This window comes from Silurus aristotelis (genome assembly GCF_946808225.1).
Source record: "Silurus aristotelis genome assembly, chromosome: 8".
In the NCBI taxonomy this organism is placed as follows: domain Eukaryota; kingdom Metazoa; phylum Chordata; class Actinopteri; order Siluriformes; family Siluridae; genus Silurus; species Silurus aristotelis.
The window spans coordinates 20,836,717-20,854,725 of NC_139581.1; the positions used below are offsets into that span (position 1 = coordinate 20,836,717).

Below are 18,009 nucleotides of genomic sequence, written 5' to 3' on the forward strand. Positions count from 1 at the left end.
TATGATGCCTATTGATTACATTTTCCCTTTACTTGAACTAGGAGACCCAAAACTGTTCCAAGATGACAATGTCCCTTTGCACAAATCCAGCTCCTTGAAGATATGGCTTACATGGGGTTGGAGTGGAAGATCTTGAGTGGCGTGCTTTAGAGCTCTGGCCTTAACCCAATTGAATACCTTTGGGATGAATTGGAACACTGATTGCACCACAGGCCTCCTCACGTATCCTACATCACTACCCGACTTTGCTAACACCGTTGTGGTTAAAGGAGTAGAAATCTCCATAAGCACACTCCAAAATCTAGTGGAACATCATTCCGAAAGACTGGGGGTTAACAGGAAAAGGGGAATACATGTAGTATGTGGTTTAAAAAGCATGTATGAATCTGATATTTAGGTGTCCACAAGTGTATAAGTTGTTCTTATAGTGTAAGTTCACATTTGGATTTATTATAGCTGGAACGACTGTCCGAGCCGTCCTGACCAATCAGATTTGAGAATTCTACCCATTATTATTATTTCCCTCAACAATGTGTGCTTAATTCTCTGCTTAATTGCGCTTCAGTTTGATCGAGCTGCTTTATTCCTTTGAGTCATCACAGTGGAGCGATTTCTATGGTTCCCCATGTTTAAAGACTTACCAGCTAAGTCCATTTTAAAATTAAGGTGTCCACTTTGGTTTAAATCATAACAGGAGACGAGACGTTGGAAAAGAGTCGTAGGAGCGTTGTGCTTTAATCAAGCGCTTAGGAGAGTTCAAAAGCCGCAAATGATGTTTTCCATTAGACAGTGCGACTCTGTATAATCTCTCTCATATGAAGCCGGGAATAAAAACATCGACATATTCGTCTCGGTCAAACTGCTGACATTCTCTCTTATTGAACGCACTTATTAAAAAAAAGAAGGAAAAAAATAAAGTTTTCTTTGCCGTATCACCCCCGTCTCCTTGATTGACGGACCGATTGTCCTCTTAATGTTCTCAAAAAATGTGAAAGGCTTACGGCCTTCCAAAGTTCATACTCATGAAGTCTGACAGAAGCCCCTTTAAGGACAGAAGCCTGGATGGAGATTAAAGGAAAACAAACACCAGTGCTGTTTTCAAGCTAATTTTCCAAACCTGTAGCATGTGTCTGATTATCACGGATCAACACATTACTTTCTTTTACGCATAACAATAAAATAAATATACGTTTACTTATAACTAGCTTTTCTTGGAAGGCAAGTGCAGCTGTTGGAGCAGTCCATAATCTAATAGGGAGATTTTGCTGGTACAATATCCTCCACTCTTCTGGGAAGAAGTTCCACTAGATTAGATTGGGCACAAGGGTTTTAGTAAAGGCAGGTAACTGATGTAGAATAAGGAAGCCTGGGGCTGCAGTCAGTTCTCAAATTCATCTCAAAGGTGTTTAATAGGGTTTAGGGTCAGATCTTCACTCCAACCCATGTAAACCATATCTTTATGAAGCTGGCTTTGGGCAGAGGGGCATCATGGTGCTGGAACAGGTCTAAGTCTCCTAGTTAAAGTGAAGGGGAAATTAATTTCTACCACGTTGAAAGACATCCTATAGAATTGCGTGTGTCCGACTTTGTGGTAGCAGTTTGGGGAAGAAGCTCACATGGCTGGAAACATCAGGTGTCCCAATACCCCCCCCCAATATAGTTCACCACTGTATGTGGAAATGTTTAAATTCCAGTCCTATAGATGCTATAGAGGAGATTAAGTTGAAAATTTGAGCTAAAAAGTACATAGAATTTTATATTTTTTTTAGGTTCATGAGGAAAATATTTGTGTTATAATGTAGGTAATAACAGGAATTAACTTGTTTCGCATTAATATGACGTGCATGTCGACTGTTGTGGTATAAGAGGAATAAAGCACTCCAGGATATGCTGTTATTGCAAAAGAGTCAACTATGGAAGAGTAGCGTTAGTGTAGGGGCTCCAAATGTGTTTCATGCAAACGTTTCTTATTTAGAATCGAGGGTATTTCTGGTCCTAAAAGATCTTGCCGAGGTTGAAAGTTTTCAAGTTATTATTATTTTTTTTTTTTACATTTTCTTGTACACACTTATGAGCTGTAAAGGGGGGAAAAAACTGGAAAGGATTCTCTGGGTATGTTGCGTGAGCAGTAGTGAAGCCTGCACTAGAGGAGCAGTGTGTAGATGTGTGGACGTGTGAGTGAGTGAGAGAGAGTGATGGAATGTGCTTGCTCTGTGGGGATGCAGTCCTGTGCGATGAGGACATGCAGCAGGGAGGAAATGTAAAGTAAAAAGCACACAATGTTCTTCCCTTCGCGTTCAGAGGAACGGCTCGAATTGCTCGACTAGTAGGCGGTGTGAGGGCTGGAGCTCCACCCATATACACGAGAACCCATCCAGGAAGCAGCTGGTGTGTAGGTTTTTGCAGTAGGAACACTGTGGAACACTCTTGAATGGGATTAGGTTTCAGGGAAAGCATTCGTGGAATTCGGAAACTAAACTCGATTCAATTTCAAGTCAAGTGTCGTTTTTGTTTCTTGGCCTTTCAATAACACACTCCGCACGCCCCTTTGTTCCCGTCACGGAGATTCTACAGATGCGTGTATGAATGCCAAGTTTTTATTGTTTCCTTCGTCTCGTCCTCAGTGAGGAAAAATAAATTTGAAGTTGCTCACCTTCAGTCATGAAGTATGGGATTCGGAAGCGGCCTTCTAACACGCGCTGCCTTAACACAGGCAGGGAGGGACCATCAAAAGGCAGGGCGCCACACACCAGCACGTAAAGGACCACCCCTAAACTCTGCAACACACACACACACACACACACACACACACAACACAATCATTAACAGTGCATAACTAGATAACGCAGCAGATACACACTACGCATTAGGTGTCAAAGTACAGGTGCTCTCACATGACTATCTCTCATGTGCTGTAGACCTTGTTCGGTTTACACGCTGACATCAGATGAGCACAAGAGGTCATGCAAACAGCCTGTCGCATGACTAATTAGCTGCTCGGGTGTCATCTAAATACATACTTTAGAGGAAAGGCAGTGGTGACACATCCAAAAATGGATAAAAACTCAATTCTCAAACCTCGATAAGAAACACAGATCATGACAAGTATGTTAGTTAGTAGTTTGTTAGTAGGTATGTTTGAATATTTGTGTGATTTAAAGGCCATTATAAGATGAACATGACATTCAGATACACAAACTTGAAGGCACACAAATGTATAGACTGACTTTGGAATACATTTTCCCTTCACGTGAACTAGGAGACCCAAACCTGTTCCAGCTGGCAATGCCAGCTCTATGGAAATACGAGTACAATTCTTTCATACTGACCACTGAATGTTCAACATGGCACCTCATGGCAAAAACTCTCTGAGGATTTGAGAATTAGAATTGTTGCTCTCCACAAAGAAGGCCTAGGCTGTAAAATCAGTAACACCCTGAAACCAAGTTACAGTACAGTGGCCAGTGTCATACAGAGGTTTTCCAAGACGGGTTCCACTCAACGCAGCCCTCGCAAGGGTCCATCAAAGAAGTTGAGTCATCGTGCTGTGCGTCAGGTGCAGAAGCTGCTTCGAAAAACAGACGCATGAATACTGCAATATTGCTTTAGAGCTTGCAGAAACAGAAGGTTTGCTTGTCGGTGCTCAGACCATACGCAACATACTGCAACGAGTCCCTTTGAATGGCTGTCTTCCCAGAAGGATGCTTCTTCTGAAGCTGGTTAACAAGAAAGCCCGCAAACTGTTTGCTGAAGAAAACCTGTCCAAAGCACGAATTACTTGGAACCATGTCATGAGGTCTGATGAGACTAAATAAACTTGTTTGGTTTAGATTGTATCCAGGATGTTTGGCAACTCCCTGGTGAAGAGCACCAAGAAAAATGTATCTTGCCTACAGTCACGCATGGTGGTGGTAGCGTCACGGTCTGGGGCTGCATATGTGCTCCTTGTACTGGGGAACTGCAGTTTAATAAGAGAAACATGGATGTACTGTGATATTCTGAAGCAGAACATGTTGCCCTCTATTTAGAAATTGGGCCGAACGGCAGTTCTCCAAACTAATAACGACCCCAAACACACCGCCAAGATGACAAGGGCTTTGCTGAGGAAGCTGAAGGTGATAAAGTGGCCAAGTATGTCCCCAGACCTGAACCCTATTGAGCATCTGGGGGGCATCTTCAAGCAGAATGTGGAGAAGCACCATGCATCTGCCATCCAGCAGCTCCGTAAATGTCATTATAGAGGAGTGAAAGAGAATCCCAGCAACAACCTGTGCTATGGTGAATTCTAGAGCTAGAGAACAATGGTGCTCACACAAAATATTCACACTTGACACTTTTTTTTTTTTTTTTTAGGGTTTTTCAGTTTTATTTCTATATTATTGTAGAAGATATACTAAGAAGATATACTAAAATGGTTGCTAAAGTGTGAGAGGTTGGTCAGAGGGAACCTGTTACAGCCAAATATATATATATATATATATATATATATATATATATATATATATATATATATATATATATATATATATATATATATATTTGGTGTGTGTCACAAAATGGCTTCCTATTCCTATTATCTATGCTCAATACATAAGGGATAAATTACACTATTAAAAAATGCTTACAAATGAACATAGATCATTTAAAATTCAGATTTCAAACATGAATATTTATAGTCTGAACGGTAAAGTGAGTAAGTATTGACACCCCCGTGATTACTACTGTCTTCATTTTGCCATTATAGAAGGACAACATATCCACAGTGGCTCATCCTCTATACAGGCACCAGAACAATTGTTTTAACATTTTAAGCAGTTTTTTTCCTCACATAAAGCCATTCTTTTTCAATTGTACTTTTTTACAAAGCTGTAGGGGAATTTACTGAGGTAAGATGTGACGTGATTTCATCACTGGGGCATTTCCTGTTGAATCGGTCAAAAAAAAAAAAAAAACCCTCATGCACAAAAGACTTACCCAGATGTCTAGCTGTGGTCCTTCATACTGCTGTCCTTCAAACACTTCAGGGGCAGCATATGGGGGGCTGCCACACCATGTGGCCAAAGGCTTTCCTGGCTGGAAGAAGTTTGCAAAGCCAAAATCTGTAGTAAAGACAGACAGATGAGAGAGAGAGAGAGAGAGAGAGAGAGAGAGAGAGAGAGAGAGAGAAAGAGAGAGAGAGAGAGAGAGAGCGAGAGAGAGAGAGAGAGAAAGAAGGAAAAGCAAGATGTGAATTTAAGGGTGGATGATGAGCATGACAGATTGCGCTGTTTTGGATGAGGGGGTGGACAGGAGGAAAGGAGATGAGTGAAAAGAGCGAGATCATTCTCTCCTGCAGTGGCACACAAATCAGAGGGGGATTAGAAGCCTGGCTCATGGGAGGCATGTGGTGACTGACAGCAGCCTGAATTACAGCAGCGTTTGTGTGAATCAGGTCATGAGGAGGTGGGAGAGATAATGACGGCGAGACATATGCTCATTAACCCTCAGGCGAGACAGTGTACTTGGCTTTGGACACCAAGTGCATGGAGAAGGTCCTGCTCCAGTACCGAGCTATTTTCAATCAGAGCTACAGAGAATAATAAATGATCTCTGATGTCATTACGGTTCTCTTGTCTCCACGATCAGAGCTCGTGACCCATCGTGATTGAGTGTAAATCTCCATTTTTGTCATTAACCCAGTCATTAACATCCTGGGCTAGGTTATGACCTGTAATACAAACACTAATTGAGGGCATTACGAAGTATTATGTGGAAACCCAAGCAGCAAGAAGCTTTGGCCTTTCATACAGCATTGACTTGAAGCAAAAACTGACAACCTGCTACAAAAAAAAGGCCTCGTTGCATAAAGCCACTTCATCTGGATGCTTTACTCTGTGATATGTATGTATCGCACCACGCCGGTATATCAGCATCTCGATAACACTCTAAACTGCATAACAAGCCTGAATGTTCGAGACTAGACACTGGTACAGTAAAGGCACAGAAAAGCAGCCAAGTTTTATTTTTTTATTTTTTTCCGCTTTGTATATGTCAGACATGCTGGGCAAAGTGCTTACAGATTAGATAGAGAGTCTGTTCGTGGCAAAACAATGGTGCAAGGTCGCCAAATATGGCATGCAAACAGAGCAAAGGCTAATCTAATTCCCGCCCCTGCGCAAAGGGAAAATTCCCATAGTGTCACCACAGGACAATGGATCGACCTAAAAGGGGAATAGAATAACAGCACAACAAATCCATGGCCACATGTGTAGAACACGCGCACGCTGTTAATTAAATGCAAACGCTGCATCCAGACGTAAAATGACACAGAAGGTTAACTGGAGCAGATGTTGTGTGGTGCCAAGCCTAATACATAAGACTTCATAGGCATCATCTATAAAGTCTATAAAGACCATGCAATTCTAAAAAAACCTAAATGAGCACTGGAGAACCGTAACCGGATTAGTGTTGTGTTTGAAATGATGACCTTTTGTTGCTTTGACTTATGTCTATAAAATGAAAAACACAATCTAAAAAAAAAAAAAACATAACCTTGGGTTACCCATGTGGCACAAGCAAAATCACAACTATCTACTGTGGGGTTCGGGAAGGAAGGATGCAAGAATCTAGGAATTGGTCACATAATCTGCTAATTATTTGGAGTGATCCAAAAACTGTCCATAATGACATTCCAATCACAAGCAGACTGAATTAAACCAGAATAATCTAAAACACAAGCAAGCCAGGTCACAACCATTAAGCTTGGAATATAGCAACAACGGTTTACTGTACATAAAAGGTCAGGGGTTTAAGCTCCAACACCACCAAGCTGCCAAGCTGCTAGGCCCCTGAGCAAGGCCCTTAATCCTCTTGGCTTCAGGAGCCTGTGCTTTGACGCAAACTAACACACGGAGATATGTGAGGGAAAGAATCTCACTGTTCTGTAATGTATATGTGACAAAAATAAGGCTTCTTCCAAAAAAGCATAAAATGCATTAATAAATGCAAGTTCCCAGCATGATGTCTGAAGTAATTCTTGTTTTTGGAAAAACGAAATTCATGACGAGCCGTTTTGTGCTGAAAGGGGGAATTTGAGATAAGCTACCAAACTAATGTTCGTACTGTACATCGATTCGAGTGTGCAGTTATCGCGATTAGAATTTTGGAAAATGTCCCTAAAACATATCTCTGGATGCAGTGGCATTACATTTTCCATTCGTTTAAACGAGAAGACTCAAACCTGTTCCTGTTCCAGGCCCAATACCCCTGTTTACAATGCAAGCTCCATGAAAATATGTTTGGAGTGGAAGATCTTGAGTGGCCTGCTATAGAGCACTCAACTCATTCCTATTCAGGTCCTTTCGGGTGAATTTGTAACGATGACTGCGCCACAGGCCTTTGCGGCTGAATGAGCACAAATCTCCACAAACACACTCCAAGATCTAGTGGAACATCTTCCCAAAAATGTGGAAGTTATTATACCAGGAAATGGGGACTAAATGTGGAATGGGATGTTTAAAAAGCACATACATCGAAATTATAAATTAGGTGTCCACAAACTTTTTGTCCGTATAGTGCATTTACTTCAAACTGCCATAATGGAGGTTTTCCAAGTTGCTCAGCAGACATTTAAAACATACAAACTCTTATATGAACAGTAACGCTTTTAAAACGAGACCGACAGGAAGAGATGCCAATGTCCAGAAGCTTCTCCTCACAATGAACAAAACTAGGCCCAGCTTACAAAGACAGAAATTAAGTATTTCATTTAGAAATGCATTCGCCCCTTTAAGAATTTAAATAAGTGGTACAAATATACTTTTATTTACTGGCTGGCACAAAAAGCCTAATCAAGCCTATAAAATCCAGAGATGGGAAGTAATGAAGTACAAATTACGTTACTGTACTAATGTAGATTTTTCTGGTATTTGACTATTTGATTTGTATCTATTATTCATTCGTTACATTATTTTTTTTTACACAAATATCTGTACTTTCTACTTCTTACATTTTCAACCAGCTCGTTACTTTAGTTTTAATCTATTCGGTGACTATCCATATTTTTTCCTTCTCAGTGCGCAGTTTTCAGCCCATCAACTTATTTCTTGTTATTGTGTGCCTTTTTTCAACCTACCACTGGTGTATCATTTCCTGGCTCTCACACGGCGCAAGGCGTAGGCTAGTTTATGAAGCTAACAACGAGCAAGGAAAAAAGCAACAAGAAGTATGGGGTTAACGTGGATGAGACAGAGGGAGTCAGTGATGCAAACATGACAGGACGTTCCTGGTGATCAACTGATCATCATCCTTTCTCTGCTTGTGTTCTCTATGGCGGTTGTTCAGCCTGGATACAGTCATTATTTAACAAAATTTGAAATTATTTTGTATTAATATATTAATATGATGTGAGGTCAAGTTACTTATGACACTTAAACATGGTAGCAAAGGCTACTTTTCACTTACACTTTCACGTACATGTCAGAGCCCAAACTTCTTTACTTTAACTTGAGTGAAAAAAAATGTAATCAGTACTTCAACTTTTACCAGAGTCTTTTAATAACATGAGTATCTGCACTTCTACTTGAGTGAGGGATGTGTGCACTTTTGCCATCTCTAATAAAATCTTACCTGACAAACCACTGACTGCTCCAGTACTCTAATGATTTCCTAATCTGTGCCCTTTACTTTCTCGTGCTGCAGAGTCGTTCTGCGGCGAGACCGATTTGGGCTGTTACAATTTGTTCCGGGATAAAAAATTTAACGTGCCGTCTTCTTTACCTTTACGGAGGCACTTTTTGAAATACCTATTACAAGTGCAAACAGAAGGAGCTCCTCTGACTAGTGCAGGATGCGTGATTTATAAAGGTAGATTTAATCAGAGGAGGGTCAAAAGATGAATGGTGTGTGTCAGTACTGCAATTTTGTCTCAATTCCTGTGAGCAATGGGGAGAGAGAGAGAGAAGAGAGAGAGAGAGAGAGAGAGAGACTGAAGCCAGGAGACAAAATGATGAAGGGATTAATATGAAGGGAAGTTGAGAGGTACAGAGAGGAGGTGGAAGAAAAAACATCTGAAATGTGCGAGGCAATGACGGTAAAGACTCCTGAGAAGAGCTGACCCACTTTACAAGCAGAATGCCGAGCGCTAGAGATTGACGTCAATGCTGCCCCGGCTGAAATTGCAGAGGTGAGTCCCTCGGTGCTCCATACTGCAATCGCTCGTTCTTATCCAGCCGCTTGGCCTGCAGCTGTTATTGAAGCGGGAACACGTAACAGCTTGGTTTCAGTGGTGTAAAAAAAAAAAAAAAAAAAAAAAAAAAAAGGCTTGTACAGAGGTCAGTGAGCTCTTTCATAACGGAACCCTCCGGTGGACCCGAAGGATCACGACAACTCTCATAGCGTGAGCACAGTGGCCTTGCGCAAGTCTCCGGGGACTCGGTTGTGACATGCCGTTTCACAACTGGCCCATGTCCGTGACGAGTCGTCCACTCCTACCCGTTTGCTTAAGAAGATCATAAACTGACGTAAAAAGTCAATTCGATCATAGGACACATGAGGTAAACCGGGGCACATCTGATTCACGCTACTTTTCAAGGTCCAAACGTACGAGCCTGACCGATTTGAGCGTCCGGCGCTAGGCATGAACTTCAATTAAGCTCGGACATGTTGCTTTTTCGAGCTGCAGATAAAAGACTACCTTAATGCTGTGACCTTTCTCTGAGAGCCTGCAGATGTGGGTGGCTTCTGAAGGTTTGCCAAAGCAGTAAACAGAGAGCCGACAAGAGCGCTAGAATGACCGATATAGTATTAATCTTCACCTCTGATGCTCTTTTCATATGCCTATTATGAGTTTTGTACACTTAGCTGGACATGAGCTTCAAAAATCCTTTAAGGTTGCAATCCGATTGGCTATTCACGGATATGATGAGCTTTTCGAAACAGTTAATCACTGGGTTAAAGAATAAAATGAGACTTGTAAGACAATACTAATAATGCTGTAGAGAGAAAAAAAAAAAAAGCTAATTGCTTTTTATTTAATGTAATGTATTGAGCAAGTTCACAACAAGTAGTGTTTGTGTGCGTGTATAGTTGTAGCTTCGTGCTATCGTGCACAAGTCTTTCCGTCTCTCAGTCCGTCTCTCAGGCTTTCTTTTCCACTTGGCTGGATAGTTCATATAGCGGTCATCTTGGGAACAGTACCCAATCTAGACTGCTGGCCTTTAATACCGTGTAGCCCACAGTAAATACCGTTTTGCGGACGGCTGCGTGTATCCGTCTGGTCGGCATAGGATGTGCCCGTTCCAGCTTGCCGACTCCATTACCTCCAGAATATCAGATCCATTTTCTCAGAGCTCCACTTCCTAGTCAAAGCACAGCTACACATCAGGGTTCATCTCACAGGGGACGTATCTCACTAATGTCGCTTCACTCAAATCTGGCTCTTGTTCAAGACCATGAACCAGACACGTCTGGCCTGCGTGTGTGTTTAAGTCCCCCCCCCCGCCGTGTCATTATCCCTCTCCATAAATATCATTTTGCATGCACCGTATTAATAACAGCGGGATGTGTTTACTAAATGCGAATGTTCTTGGAGGAACCCGAAGATCTGAGCCAGAAATCCTGGAGATTGGTTGAAGTCACAGGATACACTGCCTTGGAAGAAAGTCAGCGGAAAAATTATAACCAGGGAAGGGCTCAGATTACAGTACTCATGCACGTACATCATGGACGAAGCAGGATGAAATGACCGTGACTATGGGATATGGTACATGTGGGTGTGGAGCGCTTTACACTTTCATTAGGTCAGGTTTATAGTTTAATGTTTTTTTTTTTTTTTTACAATAAATTTTAGTCATAAAAAAAAAAAAAAAAGTTTTATTTAACACAGTGCTGTTAAATACTTTTGGTCATGAATCAAATCCCAGGTTTATATTAATGGGCTGGTTCTAAGAGATTGTTTCCATGGTAACATTCAATTCACAGGGGCTTGTATAGTCATAGCACCACATATTTTGCATATTAATGTATATATAAGTGAATGTAAAAAGAAAGTAAATAATGCTAACAAATGAATTCAATCTGCACAAACATAAACTAGGGAAGCACTGATTGAATATGTATGGAAGGAATCTCTAGTTTTAGGTCAAATTATGTGTTTTTTTTTTGTTTTTTTTTATTGTTAAAATTATTTTAAAAATTTAAAAATTTAGAAACCGACTGCTGTAAAATAAAATAAATAAACCGCACAAGGCAATGTGCTTTTATTTAAAAAAAAAATTTAATAATAAAAATAAAATTAAAATAAAATTCAACTTTGGGTTGGTCACAGTATGTCATCAGTTCACCAATCATTATATCATTATATTCCTATTATAGCAAACCTAATACTATTGTATTTATTAATAATAATAAAAAAAGATTTTACCTTACATAAGTTGTGTACAATTAGTTCAATATTACAATAAAGAATCGCACTCGATTTCTCATTTGTCTGCTTCTAAAACACAGACGGTCCTGTTTTTACCTGCGATCTTGATGTTCATGTGTCCGTCTAGCAGCAGGTTCTCAGCTTTCAGGTCCCGGTGTACAACGTTGCCGTTGTGGCAATATTCCACTGCAGACAGGATCTGCCAGAACTTGCGACGAGCTTCAGGCTCACTCAGCCGTCCGTGCTTGGCCAGGTAGTCTGAAAGATAAAAGCGAGGATTAAACTTAGTCGTATCTAAAACGCGTGATGTACACACCCTGCCAAAAGTATCGGAACAGCGAGGTCGGGATCGTGCGATGAATTTGCGAGAACAGGTCCGCATTTCAGCTTTAATTTCCTGATATTTGCAATCTAGGTGCATCATACAGCTTAGTACATAACAGCCCTAAAGCATTAGTGAGATTTCGTCAAGTCTAATATCGGGTATCGTGTTTGTGGGTCATTTATTTGTTGGCGAAAATGCTGATGACGTGCATGGGAGGAAATAAAAACAAAAACAAAAAATCAGACTCGGGTCTCATCCAACCAGAACCGATGATCAAAAAACGGTTGGAGAAAAAAATGTAATGATTCCAAGCAGCCTGTTGTTAAACAGCAAGATTTTGAAACTCAAGATTCAGCTAAACTGAGCTCTTATTTCCCTTCAGGCTCTTATTTCCCTGTGTGGGTGAACAGTGCACTAATGGGTCTGATTTCTGGGAAATTTCGAACCGTTTCTTGCATATTGAAACTTTTTTCTTAATGACCCTAATTGGAGCTCATCTATTGCTTTTATATCCATTACCTGATTCGTGCTTTTTAGTTTGTAGTCCATAACATAATAACTGATGCCAAAAAAGTTGTGTGTCTGCAACCTTAACCTCAACTCCAAGGAGACGAGACATGGTTAACAATAAATAAGGGCATAGTCTGTCTAAGAGAAAATACATACAGGTGTGTGTGTGTGTGTGTGTGTGTGTGTTTAAAAATAAATACAAAAATAAAATATAATAATTCACAGAAGATTTTTTTATAAATTCAAGACAAACAGACAGGCTTCAACTACAAATCAAGTTCTATTAATTTTTAATTTAACGACACATACTTGAAAAAGCACAAGCTTAAAAAAAAACGATAAGGATCGACCCTGATCATTCTCTCATTACTAGAAAAAAAATAGTAACCTAGCACTGCAAAAGACAAGAGCCGGCTAGGCTAGCATTGTCGTGAGCCGCTGTTTTACATGTGCTTTACTCGTGTGAAAATGGGGCATGAGCTCGATGCAAATCAGCCACAGCGGACGCAGATCAGGCAGCAAGTTGTTCGGCTTGAATGGTGTCTTGCGATAGGACAAAAAAATTTGATGTGGCCCTTGAGCTTGAGTTTGACTAGCCTTTTAATAACAAAACAATGCGACGGAGAGACAGACAGTGTTTGAAAAGCCATAACACTAATTTCTTAGGTTTTTTAAGACCGGCTCAAGAATATTTCCAGTAAAACTGAGAAAAATTATTTGTCACATATTATGTGCTTCGAGACAGAAGTTCAGTTTCAGTGTGCATTATGTGTGTGTGTGTGTGTTTGTCCTTATGCCTGATTGTGTGTTTTTCCAGCTCACTGTGGTGTGTTTACCAGCTTTACACAATAGCTGACTCTTATTGGTTACGGTGCTGGAGTTTCTGTTTGGCCTCAAGTCACCTGAGTTTTTCCTTTCGTTTGGCAGGCTGCTGTTTACACTAGTTTCAGAGATTGTGTCTAATTTATAGCTCACACAAACACACACACACGCGTAAATACTACTGCCCTATTTATTATTTACTACAGAACAATACTAACCAGGTCGAAAATTCCAAACCTTTCAAAAAGGAAAGCAATTGTGACTTGAAAAGAATGTTGATGAAATTAGCAAAGCAATTAGCAATTGATGTCCACAGCTTGCCTGTAAAATTCCCTGAAGTTACATCCATGAGACTTTTAGATTTTCTAATCATTTCCGCTATATAAACGCTGTAACAGTCAATCAGTCCTTTCCTCTCGAAGTCCACAGCTTACCTCACTACGTTCTGCTCTAACTTACATGGAAATGAATGGTCGGGGAAGTGGGATGATCATAGATTCTCGTAAACACTTTCTTTTGTAAAAAAACATGAAAAACTATTTAATAGTCCAGAACAAATTGCTTGAAAAGAGAAATATTTTAGCATTGCCTTTTGACAAACTGGCATATACCTCGATGCTCGTGACCTTGACACACGCGACCTCAATAGTTTGCGACTTTTCATTTGGAACCGGACTGAGAGTAACTCGTGAAAAATCTGATTCGCGAGAAGCCGCGAGAGTGGCTCGAAAGTTCGGATTAACATTTCAAAATTTCAAAAGTTTGTACTAATAGATGACATAAAAATGTTTGAAAAACTATTTTATTATTGTATTATTCATTTAAAGTAATAAATAAAACATTTTTGACAAGTAATTCGCAATTTTTGTTGAGTTTACAGTAAAGTACATGTACAATTCCCCTGGAAAAAGGAACCATCAAAAGAAGGGAGTCAAAACCCTCGCCATTTTTTGTTATTCGCGAGGGGTCATAGAACGTAACCCCTGTGAGTATCGAGGTTGCGATATAGAGATATAGAACATTTATTTATCATTATTGAATCATTTTAGATTAATATACATTTTAAATATACATTTTTGATTCATATTAAATATATCTAACTTCTGTTACCTATATACTTGTCAAATGTAAGCAAAAGTGTACTTACTGTATAGTTTTGGTTTTAATTTACATTAGTTAACTAATTAGAAAGGGAGTCCACATGATCGAGAACTCCAAGGCCATGATAATTAATACTGAAGAATGTATAATGCCTGCACAAATCATTGGCTAAGTGGCTCATCTCCCACACTTATTGGTTAAAAAAAACCCCAAAAAACTGCTTTTAGCATACTGTTGAGTGTTAACTTCTACTCAAAATATAAAATGCATATAAATGAGCACTTCAGCTGCATATCATGGCAGTGTAATATTGTGCAGTGATGGTTACATTGCATTAGCTTAGTAGTCAAAGAAATTACACAAAACTGAGGTAATTAGTAAGTACACAATGTGATGTTTTTTTCTGTATGACTATCTGGTTCAGCCAATGTGGCCAGACTGGAAGCCCAGATCTTATCCAATTAATAAAAGTCCCATTTAAATCCTTATTTCTGCCCATAAGGTCTGCAATGAACTACCAGCTCTAGTCAATTGTTCAGCTCAGGGGAAGATCTCAAGAACATTGAACAAGCTGAAAATGTCAGTGATGCTCAATGATAAGAGCGGTGTCATTTTAACCACACCGTTTAAGGTCAGCTAAGCCCGCCCTCCCCTATCAAGCCACAATCACTGGCAAGGTGAAGGCAAACATTCGCTTCTTCCGAGACACATGAAGTTGACCTTCACAGCTTTTCAAACTGAGCTGCAAAATACAGTATCTGTGTTTTTAGTGATGTTATCTACCCTCCACATACATGAACTCACAGTTTGGCAAGTGTCCCTGAAAGTGATGGTGGGGAAACAGTATTTCTCCCAAATCCTTTATTATTCTCTCTGACCAATGGCTACAAACAGATGTAGCATTGTTGCCATTCAAATTATATTTCAAATTTTCTTTTTATTTTTTATGTTCCTAAAAAAGATTCCAAGCATGTCAACAATACAATAAATTCATGTAAAAAGTTCTATAATAAAGAATTTCACCAATGTAAGACTCAAAACATAAAATATTGTGCATGCACTGAAGTAATATCCAGTTAGATCCTCTAATCATCATACAATTTTCATTTTATATTCTCCCTTTGAAGACATCATGAAAACATACTGTTACAAAGCCGTCATTGGAGACTCAATGGCACAACCACACTGTGCTCACGTTCAGGAGTGCTAGGCGAGGCTAAAACCCGCAGCACTCAAACATTCCAGCTCTGAGTCAGCCCTGGCAGCACCGGGCACCATTCTCCATGCGAACTGTTTCACAAACAATACTTATGGTGGGCACAATAAGTGTGGCGCAGGCCTGCATCGCCTGACTTCGCTCATAATATTTACCCTCTGTGAGCTGTAAATCCCACCTTAGCCTGAGTGGAAGTGGGTAAGGATGAAGACAGAGCGTGTTTACAGTGCGTGTGGCTCGGCGGTATGCGCACCACACCACCTGCTCGCAACATGTCACGGCCTTTTCCTGCCACAAGACAACAGGGCAAAGATGACAAAGCAGAAAACAATCCTCATCTACATCTCATGATCTATAAAGTGCTTACAGTGCTAAGGAGTCAGTTATTCTGGCAAAACAGCTCTACAGATACAGCCTACAGCTATTTGTACATTAAACACGCACAACAAGAGCTATATTTAATAAGAAACTCAAACTTGATCGTGTGACATCGCTAGAATTTTTGTTTTTTTCCCACTTTGTTGGCTTAGAGTTTTCTCCAGCTTAAATAAAAGCTCAATTTCTTCATTCATCTTCCAAAAAATGTTTTTAGCACGGTTACGGTTACAAAAGTTTTTTTTTTTTTTTTTTTTTTGGAGAAATGGTTTTTGCGTATCAAACCCCCACACTGGAGATCAGAGACATGGTTTGGGGATCGGCATGTTTTTGCAATGCTGTTGGAAACCTGGACAACTAACAAAAAACTTAAACGTTCATCAACAAGCTAAGCCAACTAAGCTAGCAGAACTGTGGAAATGTCAGCTAGCTTACATGTAGCTAATGATCCCCAAACTGTTACCACAAAGTTGGAGGCACACAGTTGCCTGTGGAAGCATTACATTGTCCTTTCATTTGAACTAGAAAACGCAAAGCAGCTACAGTATGACAACGCCCTTGTGCACAAAGCAAGCTTGATCAAGATATGGTTTAAATGGGTTAAAGGATAAACTGGAAGGCTGACTGCACCCCAGGTCCTCACCCTACGTCAGTATCTGACCTTTCTAACACCAATGTAGCTGAACGAGCAAAATCACCACTACCACAATCCAAAATCTAGTGCAGGATCTTCCCAGAGTGGAGATTTTTAACATACAGATATGTCTGCATGTTAAATCTATGACAATGACTAATCAAGTTGCTGTTTTGAGTGAACACTTATTATTCATCACAGTAAGTTGACTAGCTTGTTCTGGGGGGGGGGGGGAGCATGGAGGTATCCATGTTATTCTTCACTTCATTTGTGAGGTAAATCATATTCAACCTTATTATCTGGCTAGGTTGCCTAGAAAGCTAGCCAATATTATGCTACTGTTTGTGCAGATAAAAAAAATAAAATAAATAAAAACAGTAGCCAAGTTTGCTATCAAACAGCTAATAACCTTTGATTAATAATTACAAAAATTTTCTATTATATACTATTACGGACAACAGACCAGAATTTCCCTTTACCATCCATACTGGTTCTAAAAGTGGGTTGTATGATATGGTTTATAATAAGTGGTACAAATCATAATCCACCATTATAAGCGCTCATAAAATTGTATTGCATGATTATAGTTATCATCAAACTTGATAAGCCACTTGATTTCAACCTGATGTCAACCGGTTTCAGCAAATATAAAGCCCAAAGGCTAAGAAGGGAAATTCCATGGAATTCTAACTAACATGAGACTGATTAGAAAGAGGGTGCAACATTCTGCCAAGTGTCTCTACCGAAAGGATCACGATAATCAAAAAACACACAGGTCCCAGGAATGTTTCGTTCTCCTCTGAACTGGCAAGCAGAGCCTTTTTAAAAAGTACTACACTCAACCCTCAGGGTTCCTTCTCTCCCTTTCTCTTTCAAAAAGCGCTACTCGCTACCGATTTAGCAAACGCTCTGCCCTTTGGCCGGCAGTGCCGAATATCAGTTTCACATTAGTGTCTAGGGTGTACGGGCTTGTGTAAAGCTGCACTGCTTCTTAATCTTAAGTGTATTTACTCTCAGGGATTAAGTGAACTCCATGGGTAAACGCAAGGGATCTCTTAGTCAAAGTTACCACATTCACGTCATTAAGTTGACCTAAAAAAAAAAAAAAATAAATGTTCCACCGCTGCACTGCAGCACCGTCTCGCTGTCACCAAGGGCGAGAGAAATGTCCACCGCCAGCAGACTTTCCAGATGGCGTTTAAATTCATTTTGAAATAAAGTCCAACGTATCCTCTGTGTAACTCAACGGTGTATATAAAAGGTTTAACACGATCTGTAACTCTGCTCCAGCTGCATTTGTAATTAGATTCCATATCAGATGGGGTGTGACCCAAACTGGAAAATTTTTTTTGCAAGATTTACTTGAACAATAAAGCTGGTAGATCACCTAAGTGCTGGTTGGAAAGGAAACAATCCTAAAACATGGCTACTAGCTCAAGGATTATTATTAGAAGAAAAAAACACAACACATCAGCATGTATTAATCAATTTAGTCCATATATTATGGAAAGCAACTTGGAAAATAACTGCCTGCCTGCTTGCCCTGTCAGGATTTTACGCATGTGAGTGAAAAAACTAGAGTGGAAGCGCAAAACAATAGCAGTGTGACACGCAGGCTACAG

At 40.0% G+C, this 18,009-nt stretch overlaps 1 protein-coding gene across 2 annotated transcripts in view; it reads right to left on the reverse strand.

Annotated features, from left to right (window-relative positions):
- The window catches only part of sik2b (salt-inducible kinase 2b), a 50,720-nt gene that overhangs the window by 18,273 nt on the left and 14,438 nt on the right, over positions 1 to 18,009 (reverse strand). For both annotated transcript variants that reach the window (XM_083549401.1, XM_083549400.1), the window contains exons 4-6: positions 11,501 to 11,662; positions 4,975 to 5,099; positions 2,654 to 2,777 (exon numbers count right to left, since the gene is read on the reverse strand). In XM_083549401.1, the coding sequence (XP_083405527.1) occupies positions 2,654 to 2,777; positions 4,975 to 5,099; positions 11,501 to 11,662 (411 nt within the window). The remainder of the gene's footprint in view (positions 1 to 2,653; positions 2,778 to 4,974; positions 5,100 to 11,500; positions 11,663 to 18,009) is intronic.